This window comes from Bombyx mori, chromosome 19 (assembly GCF_030269925.1).
Source record: "Bombyx mori chromosome 19, ASM3026992v2".
Lineage (NCBI taxonomy): Eukaryota > Metazoa > Arthropoda > Insecta > Lepidoptera > Bombycidae > Bombyx > Bombyx mori.
In genome coordinates this window covers 10,138,141-10,155,981 of record NC_085125.1, presented here as the reverse complement: position 1 = coordinate 10,155,981, position 17,841 = coordinate 10,138,141, and the positions used below count along the sequence as shown (strand labels likewise).

Genomic DNA, 17,841 nt, shown 5'->3' with positions numbered 1-17,841 from the left:
AACTAGATAAAGGGATACGTACAAAATTAAAGCAAAAACTGTCCGCGTGAATATATACTTATATAGCTACATTCGTTTACTAACAAACGGAGAAAAAAGTTTTGAAACACTTATACTTTCAAACTAATAACAACTATGGCACCGAGTAATAAAGTCACAAGTCTCCAAAACATTATCTAATACTTACGATCATTCGTCACATAAAACGAGCAAAGCAATAAATTACTCCTGTCACTTACCAATAAAAAGACATATTTTAAACAACTTTTAATGTTAAATCAATCTTAAGGTGCAACAAATAAAGTAACTTTTCTCTTAATTGCTCTGAGAACTAACATCGTTTTGCTTTATTTATTTTTGCTTCTTGAAATGCCGATTTCTATTTATTACAGGAGGTAAGGGAGTCGCGCTTAACACTAAAATAATTTATTAATGAATTAAAGTAAAAGTTTAGTTGTTTACTTTTTATGTTTTGGAAATGTATGTTTGTTAGTATCTATACATTACTTATTATTTTATTAGCGTTACGTTTTTGTGTAATATATATTTTTAAGTTTTCGCGACCAGTGCACATAATAAAACAACGTTTAAACGGTTTCAAGCGTGGTATTTTTATTACAATGTTTCGGCCACATTTCAGTAGCCGTGAGCTCGGAAGGCAAAGATGTCCAGTGTCAATAAGCGGAGTTCTTAGCTGGCTTATAAAAGTCATCTCTTTTTTCTCTGGCGACAATCGAGATCCATTCTGCACACGTGATTGCTAGGAAAGCTAAAATAAAAATGGAAAGCTAAGTATCTAATGAGAGTCCAACAAACAGACACAAAAGCAGCATTAACCAATTTTAACCAACTAATTTTGAAGTGCTGCTAACAAATTTTAAAAAATTATTACAACACAAATCTACTCCATGCATTTACTGTTCTGTTAAGCAAAAGTTTGTCCATGTGTTGGCCGAGCTTTGGCCAACATTTGTAGCGGTGGTTAAAAATCGGTAATTTTGTTCAAAATTTAATATTATTTATAAGTTTAAAGCTTACAATATAGTTTATACTTCATGTACTTACCGAAAGTAAGATACTCCGGCCGTTAAATTGCTTTTTCGGGCCTTATTTTTGCAACTTTTGAATACACACTGCGGTATTGTGAGACGGGTTGACATTGGCTGTGTTTGAAGTGAACTAAACAAAATAAGAGCTCACATTTCAAGTGCGCTGTTATTTGACGAGACGGATTTTATGCACCGACCCGAAATCTAGTTACTATTGTTGATCGAAGTTTGTAGGTGAGCTCACGGGGCTCAAACCTGACGACGATGCTAACACGAACCCTAGCAAGCGCCGTGCTTCACAGAATCTACCACCGGATCGGAAACGCGACCCACTGAGAAGATCCGGCGAGAAACTCAGTGGGCTGTGTCTGAGAGTTAATTTACTCGTCGAGCCCTTCGTCGCAAGCGACGGGTTCGACGAGAACGGTGACCGGTGCTTGAACTACCTAAAAGCACCGTTAGTGGATCGGGAGGATCCGAGATGACCTGTTTTGGGCGACGTCGACTGCTTTCCATTCTGTCCGCAGGATCGGGAATGTAGTTACCGGCGGCCACGATGAGAGGGTTCTCGTGTCGTGCCGCTTTATCGAAGTGGCGCATCGACGCCGACTGTAGATACTTACTGATGGACTCTAAGTCCAGGTCGTCATGGAGGTCGACGTTCCTGACGAACCACGGGGCTCCGACGGCTATCCTGCAAAAACGGGATTGGATAATTTGAAATGATTTTAGGTGAGTGCGGGCCGCGTGAGCGAACAATACACTTGCATATGTCATGACGGGGCGTATGCAAGTTTTGTAGAGTGTCACCTTATTTCTAAGGGACATTTTACTTCGCACGGTCGCGTACCGTCATAATGTGAGGGCGGAATGTCATCCTACTGTCGAGGGTGACGCCTAAATATTTGACCTTCGGGGCCCACGGTATGGGCTGGTCGAACATCGTGATTGGGCGAATGGACGGATGCTCAGCGTGGTGTTCGGAGGGCGACCCCTTTTGAAGAGCACCTCTGTGCTTTTCGTGGGGTTGATGTCGATTACAGATCGGGCTTATCACCATACCGGTGTCTTGGTTCGAGAGATAACATAGTATAGATTGTGGAATAAACAATAAAATTAGAGTGTTACTGAAATTTTCAACTAGTTCAAATAGTTTGATTATACGTGATCGATGGGAAGAGTCTACGACAAGCTGTCAAAATATTTTAATAGAGATTTCTCAATACGACGTGTTACCACGCAGCAACTGCAGAAATATGGTTAATTTCGAGCACGTAATAATATGATGTTTCATGCAAATACATTTTACACGAAATGTATTATTGAGCTAAAACAAATTAGCGCGGGATTTGATGTATACACGCGAGCAAAAGTTTGGAATCACTTACTTGAAATAGGTTCCGCGCGATCTTGCTTACTAAATAAATTTTTAATTTTTATAAAAATGACATCATTTTAAAGGTTCAACTGTAAACTTTAAATTGATACCAAATTCATTCAAATCGAGTCAGTAGTTAAGGAGCTATCTCGGATTAAGTGAAGGAGGTAGGAAAACAAGGAAATATGAAAAAATAATGAATGAGTAGAACAACAAAAATTAATAAAAAAATTTTTTATTTAGTCTTAAAATTAAGTGTCAGTACTTTGTGTTCCCTCCCCTCGCCCTAATAACCTCTTGAAATCGATTCTTCATAGACCTGGTCAGCTTTTGAATTGATTCTTGTGGGATACCTTCCCACTCCGCAATCAACGCCGATTTCAGCTCATTTAGACATGAAGGAGCACGAGTTCTGGAACGAACTTTTCTCTTCAGTTCATCCCACACGTGCTCAATAGGGTTGAAGTCAGGACTGAGCGCAGGCCAGTCCAATGTGGCGATACCGACTTCTTCGAGGTATTTAGTTGTTACACGGGCAGTGTAACAACGAGCGTTATCGTCCATAAGGAGGAAGTCATCACCGGTATATCCCGCATAGGGAACGACAAGTTCCAGCAGAATATCGGAAATGTATCGGTTCGAAGTTAGACCGCCTCCTCGTCCCCCGCCAGGCACGAAAACAAGCTCGGTTTTACCGTCGAAGGAAATGCCGGCCCACATCATACAAGAGCCGCCCCCATAAGCCACTGTTTCAGTGAAAGAGCACTGCGCAAATCACTCCCCAGGCTGCCTGTAGACCCGACCTCTTCGGTCGCTACCGTGCAAACACATCCTGCTCTCGTCGGAGAACAGGACTTGCCTCCATTGCTCAACTTCTCAATTAAGATGAGTGCGAGCAAATTGAAGGCGTGTTTGTCGCTGAGCTGTCGTGAGTTTCGGGCCTGTGACAGGCCTTTTTGGGGTCAGATTCATTTGCTTTAGTCGTCGACAAACTGTCCACTCGCTGGCTGCTACCCCACAAATATCTCGGAGCTCCTATTGGACGTCAACACCAGGTAAATGCCGATTTCGGAGAGAAGTCGACACGATAAAACGGTCATCCCTCTCCGATGTGCACCGGCGCCGTCCAGATCTTGGTCTCGGGATAAAGCTACCAGTCTTCCGAAAGCGCTTGCAAACTTTTGAAACTCAGGACTGGCTTATGTGGAGCCGACGAGCGACAACTCGCTGGCTGAGCCCTTCTTGCAATAGGGCTACGATTTGTGCTGCTTCTGTAGGTGTTGTCTCCATTGTCGTACAAGGTAAAGGGTCAAAAGTAGCGGAGATGTGTACCAGTCAACGTGGGAAAGTCGATTGATAAAGAAAATCCGATAACAAGTGCTTTTATAGGGGTCAATAGGTCGCAACTCGTGACGTATCAAACAATTGAAACACCTCTTTTTCGTTATTCCTTCACTTAATACGGGATAGCTTCATAAATACTGGCTTGATTTTAATGAATTTGTTATAAGTTTAAAGTTAAGAGTTGAACCTTTAAAATGATCTCATTTTTATGATTATCAAAAAAATATTCAGTACACAAGATCGCGCGGAACCAATTTCAAATAAGTGATTCCAAACTTTTGCTCGCGAGTGTAGTTCAAAATAAAAAAGACTTATTCTGCGAAAGGGGTGGTACCTTAGACGTCGTGTCGAATTATATTATGTGATAGGTTAACATCTTAATACAACTAATCTAAAAAGTGTACTTAATTGAGTGTGAATGGAAAGAAAACATTTACCATCCTTAAATTCATAACTTAATAAATAAATAATCGTATCTAACGCTTAATAGGTAAAAAAATGCAGGTGTTTGTAATTTCCAAATTATTATTTATACCTAAATGTCTGATGATTACAAGGTATTTTTATCAATTCTAAGAAATATTATGTAGGTGCTATGAGAGATCTTAAATTCAGAATTATTTAAAAAATAAAAAATGGAGAAGAATTTATTATTTTACTCTATGGCAGTTCCTCAGCTAATGTCAAAAAAAACGGCAACAAGCAACAAATCGTTGTAAAAACGGAATTATATCAGATAAAAGTTTGGTTTTTCATTGTTTGGTGTCATTTTGTTTAAAGTTGATTTAATGTTAACACTTCCATACACGTAACACAATATGATTGACGAAAACATCACAGTCAGCGATAGTTCTGATTTAGAAGAGGGCGGAACTCCTGAACTTCGCGGATACCTAAGCAAATGGACAAACTATATACACGGCTGGCAGGATAGATTTATTGTCCTTAAGGATTCTACTTTATCTTATTACAAGAATGAACTCGAAAGCAATTTAGGATGCCGCGGTGCCTTATGTCTGAAAAAAGCTAAAGTCAAGGTGAGTATTCATTGCGTTTGAACAAAGCTAGACAGATAACGAAATTAATTTGTCCTTGCGGCGCCCAGTTTTTTATAAGATTTATTTAATGTTTAACAAGTTTCGGTTGTCGATGCATGAACCGTGCGAATATCAAGTATTACGGATAGCCTTGATTGCTTTTATGTTTATTATTTCCAGCCTCACGAGTTTGATGACTGTAGATTCGATGTTTCTGTTAGCGACTGCGTTTGGTACTTAAGAGCGTCTAATCCAGAGGAGAAACAGCAATGGATTGATATTCTAGAGTCTTTCAAAGTAAGTCTTCCTAGTTTATAGTTTACCAGTTGATACTAGTTTATAATGTTCATTTAAGTCTATTAAATATTTAAAAAACACGAAAATATATCAATTCATAGGTACATTTTTAATAACGATGAATGAAGTTAATGTCGTTCATTAAAATAGGTACTAAAATAAAGTAAAATTCATACTTTTTGTATTGCCATTGTAGGCATGCATCCCGCTTGATGGTAAGTAGTTACTGCTGCTCATCTGGACTTCAGTAGTGCTAGGGTCATAGTGAAGTTGCTGATGTCTATGACTAGATATTTACAATTTTTAAATAATCACATTTACTAACCAACGTAATGCTGTTAATCAAGAAAGAAAAACAATTGTCTTTTATTATCCATATTGAGAAAATTATAAATAAATATGAATTTTAATTGTATGATAGATAAAAATATATTAGGTAATGTGCATGTATTAAATCATTAATTATCATTCATCATTCATTTTATGCATTTATTAGCTTTTAAATTGGGACATAGAATTACTATTAATTGCGAGCTGCCCATTTCAATGGGCTGTGAATTTATCTGCAGTCAAGTTATAAAGTATTTTGAACTTCAGTCTATTTAATAAAAATCAGGTCAATGTATAGAAGTGAGTGTGACATATTCAATACAAGTGAATTTGTAACAAAATGATTCATATTCCAAATAATCTTTTGGCAAACTATTATCCATACAAGCCTGGCACATTATTTTTATCAACATTTATATCATCTGATAACAAAATTCATAATTTACAATTTATTTAATCCGCATTTAGATTAAGCAGATATTATTTTCATCATTTTGAGTTTTAAAAATGCCAGGAATTACCAACATAGTCCGTCTACAGCAACTAATAAATTATTAATAGAAAGAAAAGTTTTAAGGCAAACAATCTGATGATAATTTTATAATTTAACAATGAATAATGAGTAATGGAAATGAAATTAGATATTCAAGTGAAATTAGTGGTAAACTGGAATTTGTATTTTTCACTAGCCACTGAAGGCAGATGAGCGGGCTGTTCAATTGACAGTGAACTGTCACCGTCGCCCGTGGACATCTCCAACGCCAGAGGTACTGCAAATATGCACCGATTTGACACATTACTTATTTAACCTTATAAAAATAGTAATTAATTTACAGGTTGAATCAGGGTACGGTACAAGTTCAGATAGTAGCTCAAATGGAGGAGGTCTTCAAAGGCATGGTTCTGCCACTTCACTACAGTCTACAGGGTCACACGGTAGCTACATCAATTTTTATTCTCATTTTTTTTATTTCATAGTAAAGAGAAAGTGTTTGTTTATATATCGACGCTTGAAAGGCAAATGTGACTAAGCGACAATGCGGGAACTTTACAAGTAGACTAATTTAAACTTGAAATACCTGAAAAAAATTATATTTTAATTAATATAGCTGTAGGATTTAAATGATTTAATAGATAGACCTAGAAATATATTTTTTTATTAATATATTTTTTTTGCGCATAGAATATGGTTATTGGCTATCATTTATGTACAAAGCAGTTATTGTTCGCTTAGTCACGTTTGCCTTTCAAGCGTCGATAAGCATTTTTTGTGGCTCTAAATATATGGTATTTTAGATAAAATAAAAAAAACTTTTTCATTCCTCAATAATCTTTTTTTGCAAAATCCACATAGTGAATGTTATCATTAAATGTCCAGTACAGAATAACTATTTTGATAAACAGAACTAAATCAATGTTCGTTAATTGATTTAACATCGGCTTACTTTTTGTTTTCAAAAACATAACTGTAATATTTATTGGATAACTTCATTGCAGGTCACTCTACACGTCGCCTCACAGAGAAAATCACTGAGCTGGAAACGTACAATGAGCTTCTGTCAAAGCAAGCAATACAACTGCAACAATACTTTGATATGTGTATCGATTCTTACCCAAAAATTGATGATGCTAATGATGCGATAGATGCTGTTAAATTAGCCGATGGTAAGGTTCTTTTGCCATTTTCGGTTTTGTAAAAAAATCAGCCGGGCTTCATTCCTATGAATATATTCTTAGAAACAGATTTACATGAGAATATTTAAATTAGACGTCGTCAAATCGACTTCCAGATTGAGGCACGAATTATAATCATTGTGGTAAGGCTAGACAGCGCACATAGGTATCACTTAGCTGCCTATTTCTGTAGGGAAGCTGTCATGCGTTCCGAGATTTTACTCACACGTTTAAAGCAAGAAATACATTCACGTGTAAAATTTAAAATGTAAAACTAATGGGGAGTAAACAAAGAAACAAACAGCAAAAAATATGTCTTATCGTTTTAGTCAACGGTAAATAACTACGTTAAAAGCCTTAATTTCGAAATGGTAAACAGTCAAAGTAAATAATAGCTTAAAAAAATTAAATAAATAATAACTTAAAAAAAACTAACAAAGTGTGAGGTGCTTTTCAGGATATTATCAAAATAACCCTTCTAACTACTGTACCATGCACCCCACGCTTTTTTTACAATAAAATGTTTTTCTCTTACACTATTTTTAATACAAATTTATTAAAAAAAATTTTAAATGTTTTAATTGGATTTTCTATGAAAGCGTATTTTGTTAGTTTTTTTAAACTATTATTTATTTTTCATTTTTTAGTAGAATTTCAATTATTCCAATATTTTTTTTAAATATTGATTTATCATAGGTCCTTCATAATTATACCAAATTTCGAGTTAATCCGACGTTTTGAAGGGGTTCAAAAATCATGTTCAAAGATTCCGTTACATACTAACACACATAAGTCCGAAGCTAATAAAAGGGTATTAAAAAAAAAAAACATGTTACCTTTTTTTTTTATTGCAGTGTAGGCAGACGATCATACGGTCCACCTGATGGTGAGTGGTTACCTTCGTCAATGGACGTCAGCAATGCCAGGGGCAGAGTCAAGCCCCTGCCTACCGTTTAAAAGGTCTACCTAGAAATCATTAATACATTTTCTTATGTACATGCAGGCAACGATCTCAGAGTGCACGCAGGCGAAGTGCGGGCGACGAGTACGTCGTTCCGAGCGACGTGCGGCGCGACGGTGGCGACGCTGCAGCACTGCGTCGAACTGTTGCGTCGACGCGAGAAGCAGGCGAGACAAGCCGAGGACTTATATATGTACGTCGGAATTGTGGAATAACACAACTCTACAAAAAAAATTCGTTCTTTGTCCTAAGGTTTACACTAGGTTTTTTCCGGTTAATTATTCACAAAAACGAAAATAAAATACCTTTTTTTGGTATAAAGTTTGCTTTTGTGATAGTTATAGTAATAATACTCATTTTTCAATTTTTTTTATAAATTTTAAAACTTTCAAAAAAAACCACGCTATGAGAGTGGGGTGTTAACGTTTACACAGTGCCACTAGATGGCACTCTAGTCATAAACAACGATCAGGTGTTTTGTACAAGCCCAGAAATACTTAAAATGTCACGAAAGTGTAAATACGATGCTGATACATTTTGTTTCATATGTGGCCAATTTATTAAAGTTCAAAAGCAAACTGTTTCATGCCATGTATTTTTTTTCGTCTAATTACGATCTAAAATATCGAAATTTTATGCTTTGCAATCAAAGTCAAATTCGGTGTTGATCCGTGATATTAACATCATATTTCGTCGTTGTCAAACCAAAATCTGCTATGTGCACTTTTTGAGATTGACCTTTTCGTATAGTTCACAGCCCTATCTACCGTATAAAAAAAAACTTATGTGTCTATAGCTTTAATATTTATCTATAGCTTTCATTTGATATAGTTCTTAAAAATTCATTTTCATATAAAATTATATACGAAAATGTTTTTACTCGTTAATTCAAAATAGAGTTTTTGCATATAGCAGATTTTGGTTTGACAGTGACGATTTGCTGGCGTATATGGCAGATATATTTACCTTTAAGTAATCTTATGGTCTTATGGCGCGATCTAACGGCTCGTTATTGATTGATTATCATATGTTCTCCACTTAAAATAAGACCGATATGATAATAGTGTAGATAAGGACTCGGGTAAAGTCTGGTCCTTTAGAGTTACTACTCCAAAAAGCTTATCATCTTCGTCATGTTTGTAGTACTTAATAGTCATCTTATTTTTTTATTTCTTGTTTCGTATCACCTAATTTTACCACGGTTAGCTGATTTTTAAGCATTTATTGTTGTAATTTTTTTTAATTTTTTTATGTCCTCAATTTTTTTTATTGCTTAGATGGGTGGACGAGCTCACAGACCACCTAGTGTTAAGTGGTTACTGGAGCCCATAGACATCCACAACGTAAATGCGCCACCCACCTTGAGATACAAGTTCTAAGGTTTCAAGTAAGTTACAACGGCTGCCCCGCCCTTCAAACCGAAACGCATTACTGCTTCACGGCAGAAATAGGCAGGGTGGTGGTACCCACCCGCGCGGACTCACAAGAGGTCCTACCACCAGTAATAAAAATGACTCATACTACCTGTCTTTGTTGTAACTATGAGTTTCTTTACATGTGTTGTAAATGTGAATTATTGATGAGATTATTATTATTATTTTTAAATATGCAGGGCTCTCAAGACTCAACTAAATGAAGCGAGATTAGCATCCAAACCCGGACCAGACCACGAGGTGAGTTTTTATGAAATTTTCATTCACGATATAAGGTCGTTCCTGAAGTCGAAACGGCAGCTACTTCTGAACACTAACTGCCAATAATATTCTTTAAATGAAGACTTAAAATAAATAATAGTTTAATAATTACATAACAAAGACATAATTTGGACAGAACGTAAAGTTCTTTTATAGTAATTTCTGTTCAAAATTGAACTGTCATCAGTCCTTAATAAGTATACCAAATTTCGAGTTAATCCGACGTTTTGAAGGGGATCAAAACCATGTTCAAAGATTCCGTTACATACATACGTCTGAAGCTAATAAAAGCGTATTAATAGTGCAAATTTTTTTTATGTATCACCAAACCGTAATTGTAAAAAGGAGCCAGTTGACGTGCATTCCAGAAATCTCACAAAACCGTGGACGAAACCCTCTTCACATACATTTTAAAATTGTGTTCTCTTCTCTGTTATTCATCATTCTCTCAAAGCTGAGGATCGCGACCACATGTGACTTTCCTCCATAGTGCTCTGTCATCGGTGGCATGGACCGCATGGTACAGACTACCATCAACCGCTTCCTTAACCAGATCTGATCATCTAGCCGGTGTTCTGCCTACGGCGCGTCTGCCTTCTATGCGACCCAAAATTATAAGCTTCTCTAGTGAGCTAGAGAAGCTTATAATTTTGACATGACATGAGTGTCACATTGCGTGAAAACAACATTAGACATTAGGAGTATAATTTTACGATTCAATTTTCCTCACCCCTGCGCGTCTCCTCGTTAAAGAGGTGATCGGACCTATTAAATAAATAGAAGATATTTTTGTCTTATACGCTTCTACAAAGTAATGGTGGAACTATTACGGACTTCGGTCGTTTTTGTCATAGTACCCGAAGTGACGAAGAACTTGGGTAACGTGTTATTGTAATCTATATTCTATGTTCTATATTCTATATATATATATATATATATATATGAATTGCTGTTCGTTAGTCTCGCTAAAACTTAGAACGGCTGGACCGATTTGGCTAACTTTGGTCTTAAATTTTTTGTGGAAGTCCACAGAAGGTTTAAAATGTAGATCAATATGAAAACGCTTGGAATTTTGTTTTTCCTTTGATGTGTCCGCCGTCGGACGGATTCCTTTTGATTGATTTAAGTTTATATTATACAAAAATTTCGGTCTTTTATTTATCGATTGAGGCAGTACGAGGTCTGCCGGGTCAGCTAGTCCATTTATATATATTACTTGGATACCACTTTATGAATTTTGGTACACTGGCGGACTTGATGCTTATGTTATTCTCTATTAGGCGAGCCAAGGTAATGCAAAGAAATTCACCGTAGGTAAACACATTAAACATACATAATTAAACACATGTGTATTTTAAATATTAAAATCGATGAATACGTATACAAAACGTAATACATACTATGTCTAGTGTTTGTTTAGTTTAAATTTTCAACCACGACCATATGATGATAATAAAAAGACTATAAAACAAAAACTTTTGAAGCGCAAATAAAATAGATAAACCTCGTATTTAAACTCGCACGGGCTTCAAATTCTACAGCAATGTCCTTCAGATGTTAAAACGTGTTATTGGCTAATAATAGAAAAGGGGCTCACGTATCGTCTGATAGAAAATGATCTATAATTAATTCTTTTCGAAAATGATAGAGTCCGAGCTAGTTTTATCGAAACTATTGGTTATGGAAGAGTCAATTAAAGTCTTGTATGTTCATAAAATATTTGAACAGAAATTACTATAAAAGAACATTACATTCTGTCTAATTTTTAATGTCGATTTTAAGCGGTGACTCAGTTATATGCCAGTTATTTCATTGTTACTCTGTTGTGAAAAAAATTTATACAGATTGTAGGGCTTTTCTGAAGAAAACCGGAAAAATAACTGCGTTGAGTCACCGTGAGTAACATTAATTTGATAAGCTCAGATGCCACTCGCCGTTTTTGTTCATACCCCGTGAAATTAAAGCTGTCAGTTGTTGAATATAATAAAATGATCTTTACATAAAACAGTAGAATACGCGCGTCATTTAATTAAAAAGTTAAAACATTACGGTGTCACCGCTAGGGTCATGTGTAAATTATAATTAAACGAGAATCAGTACCTATTTCAGGTACTGATTCTCACTTCAAAGCAAAGAACCTATTTCAGGTTCATTGCTTTTATTTAATGTCTTGTCAGACGTCGTTAGGTACATACATACCTATTTTTAGTTAATTGTTCTTATTTAGTGTCCTGTCAAAAATCGTTGACGCTATCCGGAATTGCGTTTTCGAAGACAGTTACTACATATAAAACTTGAGTTTTTTTTTTTTTTACAATTCTTTTCGTGGAAATGATCTGGGCGTAAAATAAAAAAAATGCTTATCTCTCCAATATGTTGTGCACTGTCGTGATCATTTGACAGTGACATTCATTTTCATTGTTAGTGACTTTAACGTATGAATGAATTCTAAATAAAAACTTTCGAAAGGCATTATATTAGGCATTATATTATAATATTAAAAAAATTATGGTAACCCGTGATTCCGAAACCTCCATTCGGCATGTACATCCCACCCCCCTTCAATTAAGAATTGAGTCTGATCTCAGCTTCACCATCCAATCAGCACACTGATGCATATACCAAGCATGAATGTCTATGTCATCTCATGTCTAAGTCTTCTTCAATTAGTAAGTGTTTTTCCAATTGTTTTGGTATCAATGCCATATTAAATCTTGGTCATGATTTAGACATACAAAATTCAAAACATAAAAAAATAGAGTGAATTTTTTTAATTGGAATAGTTGCGTATTTCTTATAATCTTCTTTTGCGAATTCAAACATTTGTCTTATTGAGTTCGATGGCGATGTTTTCTGGTTGACGCGTGTGCTCTGTGCGTTTACCAAAGATAAGCGCATAATTCCGGTTTATTACATCGAATGTAGATCACGGGGATTTTAACAAACAAACAAAACATCGTTGATTATTTATTTCTCTACCACGAATATGTCTAGATTGATGTATTTTTAATACGCTTTTATTAGCTTCAGAGTATGTAACGGAATCTTTGAACATGATTTTGATCCCCTTCAAAACGTCGGATTAACTCGAAATTTGGTATACTTGATAAGAAACGACGACAACACAATATTAAAAAAAAAATAAAAAAATTGAAATTCAACTAAAAAATGAAATATAAATAATATGTAGTTTAAAAAAACGAACAAAATACGCTTTTATAGAAAATCCAACTAAAAAATAGAAAATAAATTTTAATAAATTTGAATTAAAAATGGTGTAAGAAAAAAATATTTTATTGTAAAAAAGCGTGGGGTGCATGGTATTATTTATTTATATATATAAACTATTATTTATTTAGTTAAAAATGATACTTACGTTGTTTAAGACAAATACTGAAAAGTAAACTAACTGACTATGAATGTTCAGTTCGTGTTACTTCCTATGCGACTCATTAATCGCGTTCCGTAGTAAGGGTTATACGATAATAAAGTTATGCTAGAAATTCCTTTCTCCCCCTTTTACAGCCACAACTCTCAACACGAGTCACAAACGGCGCGTCCGTTGCGTCGATCGGTCGCGTCTCGCGTTCGCGTGTATTTATTTTTTCCGTTTTCACACTAAAATCCGATATTAATTTTCACGTGTTTTTACCTTCAACCTTGGTTTTAAATTCGTTACAGTAAATTATTGTGATGTTCTAGTGTTTGTTCTGAGAAATTCGTGTTTGATAATGAAATTTAAAATTTTCAAGAAACTACTTCATCAGGTGGGCAAGCTCTTGTTGTTTTATCATTTCTGTGTTTAGCGTTACATGCGTCAGTATTTACAGAATATTGCAGTTTTGTTTGTATCTGGTTTTCTTGAAATAGAACATGTTTGATTAAACCGGTTTGCGATCCTGAATTTTCTGTTTCTTTTGATTAGGTTAAACGAAAGACGTGATCGCGGTTACCGTAGCGAAGCGATTTTTGTTGCTCGTGAATATCGGCATTGTCATTAGCCATGCCTATAACTGAGGCATAATGTAGCATGTTGATGTTTCGGGAATTACCTTACTACATGTTTTATTTAATTAACTAAATTAACACATTCGAGTTTATTACTTAAAACTATTATCATTAGTTCGTTTTTATCTTAGCTATTAAAGTTTTAACGCATCATGAGACACGAACTATTCTCTGATTGTTTTCGCGGCTATGTTTACACGTTCTGTGTACGTTTGTATTATGTCGTTGAAAGTGATTGATAACACGATAAGGTTTCATATTAATAAAATTAGTGCATACACATAGAAGGTTTTATAAAGAAATCAAGGTAAACGCTTCTGTGCTTCTGTGATAAAATAAAATCACTATCTCGCTGGTCACTAAACTAAAGAGAGGGACCTCAGTGGAAGTTTAGTGACTTGAGGATGAACTGATTCAGTGAATTGATGGAGCTGACTCTCATATAGCTACCGCTACACCATAACCTACACATAACCATTTGGCTTTCGTATTTAGGATACCATATACAGGACTAATGAAGCTTACACCCAAATCCAAGCATAAGAGACATACAGATTATCATATATGATCGTATTTTGTCAGGCTATTCAAAAGAAGAATATATTAATATGTAATTTCAATCTCCTCAAGTGTATACAGTTATTTCTCCGTAATTTTATTGCTATTTTATTGCTATTTTATTGCTAATATATTGTATATATTGCTTTAGTGGACAGCCGAGGTTTTTGCTCATCTACGGTTAAGTTAATCAATCTAAACATCAGCCCGCTGTTTCTCGCCGGATCTTCTCAGCGGGTCGCGATTCCAATCCGGTAGTAGATTCATTCGCAAAGCAGCTACTCTTGAGTTATTAGGACACCTTTGGAGGTGCTCGGATAGCTGTTAGCAAATCCAACCCTTCCTCACTGAGCCCTTGCTCACCCACCTGTCCTGGTAAAACTGGAAAGGTATCCGGGCCACCAGTAATATTTCAAACATAAAAAAAAAGTTAGTCTGGAGTCCATTGCAATCTGAACGCCGCTGACATGAATATGAGGTCGAATTTTTCTTAAAACGGTCGTATCACCCTTCAACCCGGAGTGCATTACTACTCCGCGATGAAATAAGCAGGATTGTATAGCAACTCGTTTGGCTCACAATACTTTTCACCACTAGAACTTAATTAATTTCGCCGATTTCATTTTATTACACAACGCTTTTTTTAAATGTGGAAGCTCTTCATTTGTTTTATAAATGTAGCCCACGCCGGCATGATTTGAACCGGGTATAATCGTATTACTCAACAGGAGTACAGCGAATGTGTTATGCGTAACCTCAAGACGACTTCAATACCATCATTGAAGCTATATAATTAACTATTTTCCGACATTACTATTCCCTTATATTATGAGTAATGTTGGTAAAGGCTTTCTGATTTGAAGGATTGGTGGGATAGTATTTCTTCCATTACAGTTTATCGATTTTGGGGACTTGGATGTCGGAATGTATGAATTCACGTGGTCCTGATTACGGGCGGCGTTACTGGGGCTGTGAGCTGGTATAGGGAAAATATTTCAGAAATCCTGAATTGCGTTTCCATTCAATCCTCCTCCTTGCGTCGTATTCATCTTTTTTTTCTTTTTCTTTTTCTTTCCTAAGCTGATATTCTTGAGAGGCTATTTCAGCGTAACCTTAACTAGTAGGTGAACTCGCGGGGCTCAAACCTGTCGACGTTGCTAACACGAACCCTAGCAAGGGCCGTGCTTCGCAGAATCTACCACCGGATCGGAAACGCGACCCACTGAGAAGATCCGGGGAGAAACTCAGTGGGCAGTGTCTGAGGGTTAATTTACTCGACGAGCCCTTCGTCGAAAGCGACGGCTTCGACGAGAACGGTGACCGGTGCTTGAGGTCCCTAAAAGCACCGTTAGTGGATCGGGAGGATCCGAAATGACGTGTTTGGGGCGACGTCGACTGCTTTCCATTCTTTCCGCAGGATCGGGAATGTAGTTACCGGCGGCCACGATGAGAGGGTTCTCGTGTCGTGCCGCTTTGTCGAAATGGCGCATCGACGCCGACTGTAGATACTTACTAATGGACTCTAAGTCCAGGTCGTCATTGAGGTCGACGTTCCTAACGAACCACGGGGCTCCGACGGCTATCCTGCAAAAACGGGATTGAATGACTTGGAATGATTTTAAATGAGTGCGGGCCGCGTGAGCGAACACTGGAGCATAATGTACGGGCTTAGTGATCCTAAGTTTATTTTAAATTTTTATCGATCATTCGCCTAGCCAGTTGAACGAACTGTTATTCATGTTGTGCATTTCCAGCCTGTGATCTGGATAAATTACTATTTATTTGATACTATTTCATTAAATCGTAACCTTTATATATAAAGAACGTCTAGGTTATGTTGGTACAAGGTTAAACAAACTATGTAGTTGATTTCTCCGTTCTTGAAGGTCGACGAAACGTGCTTTCTTTCGAAGCAGTACATAAGAATTCAAAGAAAACTTTCTAATTGTTCGTATTACGATTGAAGAATGCAGAAATTTTCTAAACTAAGCAAGTATCAATAAAAATATTAAAGACGTTCATATTTGAGAACACAATCGAATGGGCGATATCCCCGTGTCGTGAAGGTAGAATCCGCGCGTCAGCTGATATTTGACTGTGTTACATTGCGTGCTATACGGAGAAATTTCGTAAAACAATTTCTTTTTTTGTGTGTGATTTTTATTCGTTGAATTTATCAGCAAATTGTACTAACCTCTTTACGCTGGTGGTAGGACGTCTTGTAAGTCCGCACGGGTACCACCATACAGTACTGCGTTTCGGTTTGAAGGGCGGGGCAGCCGTTGTGCTGTTAAAAGTGAGACCTTACAACTCGTGTCTCAAGGTGGGTGGCGGCATTTACGTTGTAGATGTCTATGGGCTCCGGTAACCACTTAACCCCCGGGTGGGCCATGGTGAGCTCCTCCACCCATCTAAGCATTTAAAAAAAACTCGTTTTCAAGAAAAGTCGAATAATAACTGATGTACATATAGATATATTTTAATTACGTTACAATGGCGGGAACGGCGCAGGATAATCCAGGAGAAAGTTGTTAGAAGAGGCCACGATCCTCAGCATGGAGGATTATCGATGCAAGGAGGACAATGGCGGACGAGCCCATGAACTACAAGGTGTTATTGTTGACCGCAGTCCTTACGCGTCACTAAATAACACCGTCTACTTTGAGACCGATGAACACCTCAATAGTACACACTGTAATGCCGGAACCACACTGCGCTATTCGCTATTCGTTATGCGAGCTATTCACGCGCATACGGCGAAGTGTGAAGAGTATATTCGCCAATATTCGCTTTATTCGTACGCATAACACATAAGGACGAATAGCAAATACGCGTATCCGTCGACTTGTCGGTTTTTTGACACACTTCAAAGGACACGAATAAGGCGAATATGCGCATCGACTGCCCACACTTCGGTGTGTCATTCGCTCGCTTGTGAGTTGTGGCAGTCGTGTATCGACGTGTCTTATGACTTGTAATCATCCACCAGCGTTTTCTTTTCGGTCTTTTAGTAACTTTGTACAACAAGTATTGGTAAGAAACATTTAGGAAATAATTAATTACGGCAACTCTCAACACGTCCATCGCTCCACGCAAACAAGACACATATTTGCCTTATTTGGCATAATTCAGCGCACAGGTTCGAAGTGTGGATGGCATGTTTGTTGTTTGCGCGCTTAACAAATATTTTGGCGAATACGGCGTAGTCACATAACGAATAGCGCATAACGCAGTGTGGTTCCAGCATAATACGAACGTTCGCAAAATGTATAGGATAGTGGTACGCCCTACCGCTATTGTATTTTTCAATTACGATATAAAACTATTATATATATATAAGCGATAAATGTTAGCGAGTGCTTATGATTAATAATTTTTACATTATGAATGGTATGGAAAATGATAATCATTATCATTATTATTAACACGTGTGTTATATTATCATTATATTCAAAAGATTATGAACAAGTCCTTGCAGGGTTGTATCTTAACATCACCTAAGATATTCGAC

General features: G+C 36.7%; 1 protein-coding gene and 1 long non-coding RNA gene across 3 annotated transcripts in view; one reads left to right on the top strand and one right to left on the bottom strand.

Annotated features, from left to right (window-relative positions):
• Positions 1–585: 585 nt before the first annotated feature.
• On the bottom strand, positions 586–1,279 carry LOC134200691 (uncharacterized). Its single transcript, XR_009975707.1, has 2 exons — positions 1,066–1,279; positions 586–769 (listed from the first exon to the last, which is right to left on the bottom strand). It is a non-coding gene; the product is annotated as an uncharacterized LOC134200691 (long non-coding RNA).
• A 3,154-nt stretch (positions 1,280–4,433) lies between these two features.
• Positions 4,434–17,841, top strand: part of LOC101736873 (ceramide transfer protein) — a 46,680-nt gene continuing 33,272 nt past the window's right edge. Inside the window, exons 1-7 of one of the 2 annotated variants that reach the window (XM_004922352.5) lie at positions 4,434–4,808; positions 4,989–5,105; positions 6,125–6,202; positions 6,272–6,371; positions 6,933–7,100; positions 8,113–8,263; positions 9,683–9,743. In XM_004922352.5, the coding sequence (XP_004922409.2) occupies positions 4,590–4,808; positions 4,989–5,105; positions 6,125–6,202; positions 6,272–6,371; positions 6,933–7,100; positions 8,113–8,263; positions 9,683–9,743 (894 nt within the window). In that variant the 5' untranslated portion in view covers positions 4,434–4,589. The remainder of the gene's footprint in view (positions 4,809–4,988; positions 5,106–6,124; positions 6,203–6,271; positions 6,372–6,932; positions 7,101–8,112; positions 8,264–9,682; positions 9,744–17,841) is intronic. The other variant, XM_004922353.5, reaches the window with a different exon arrangement.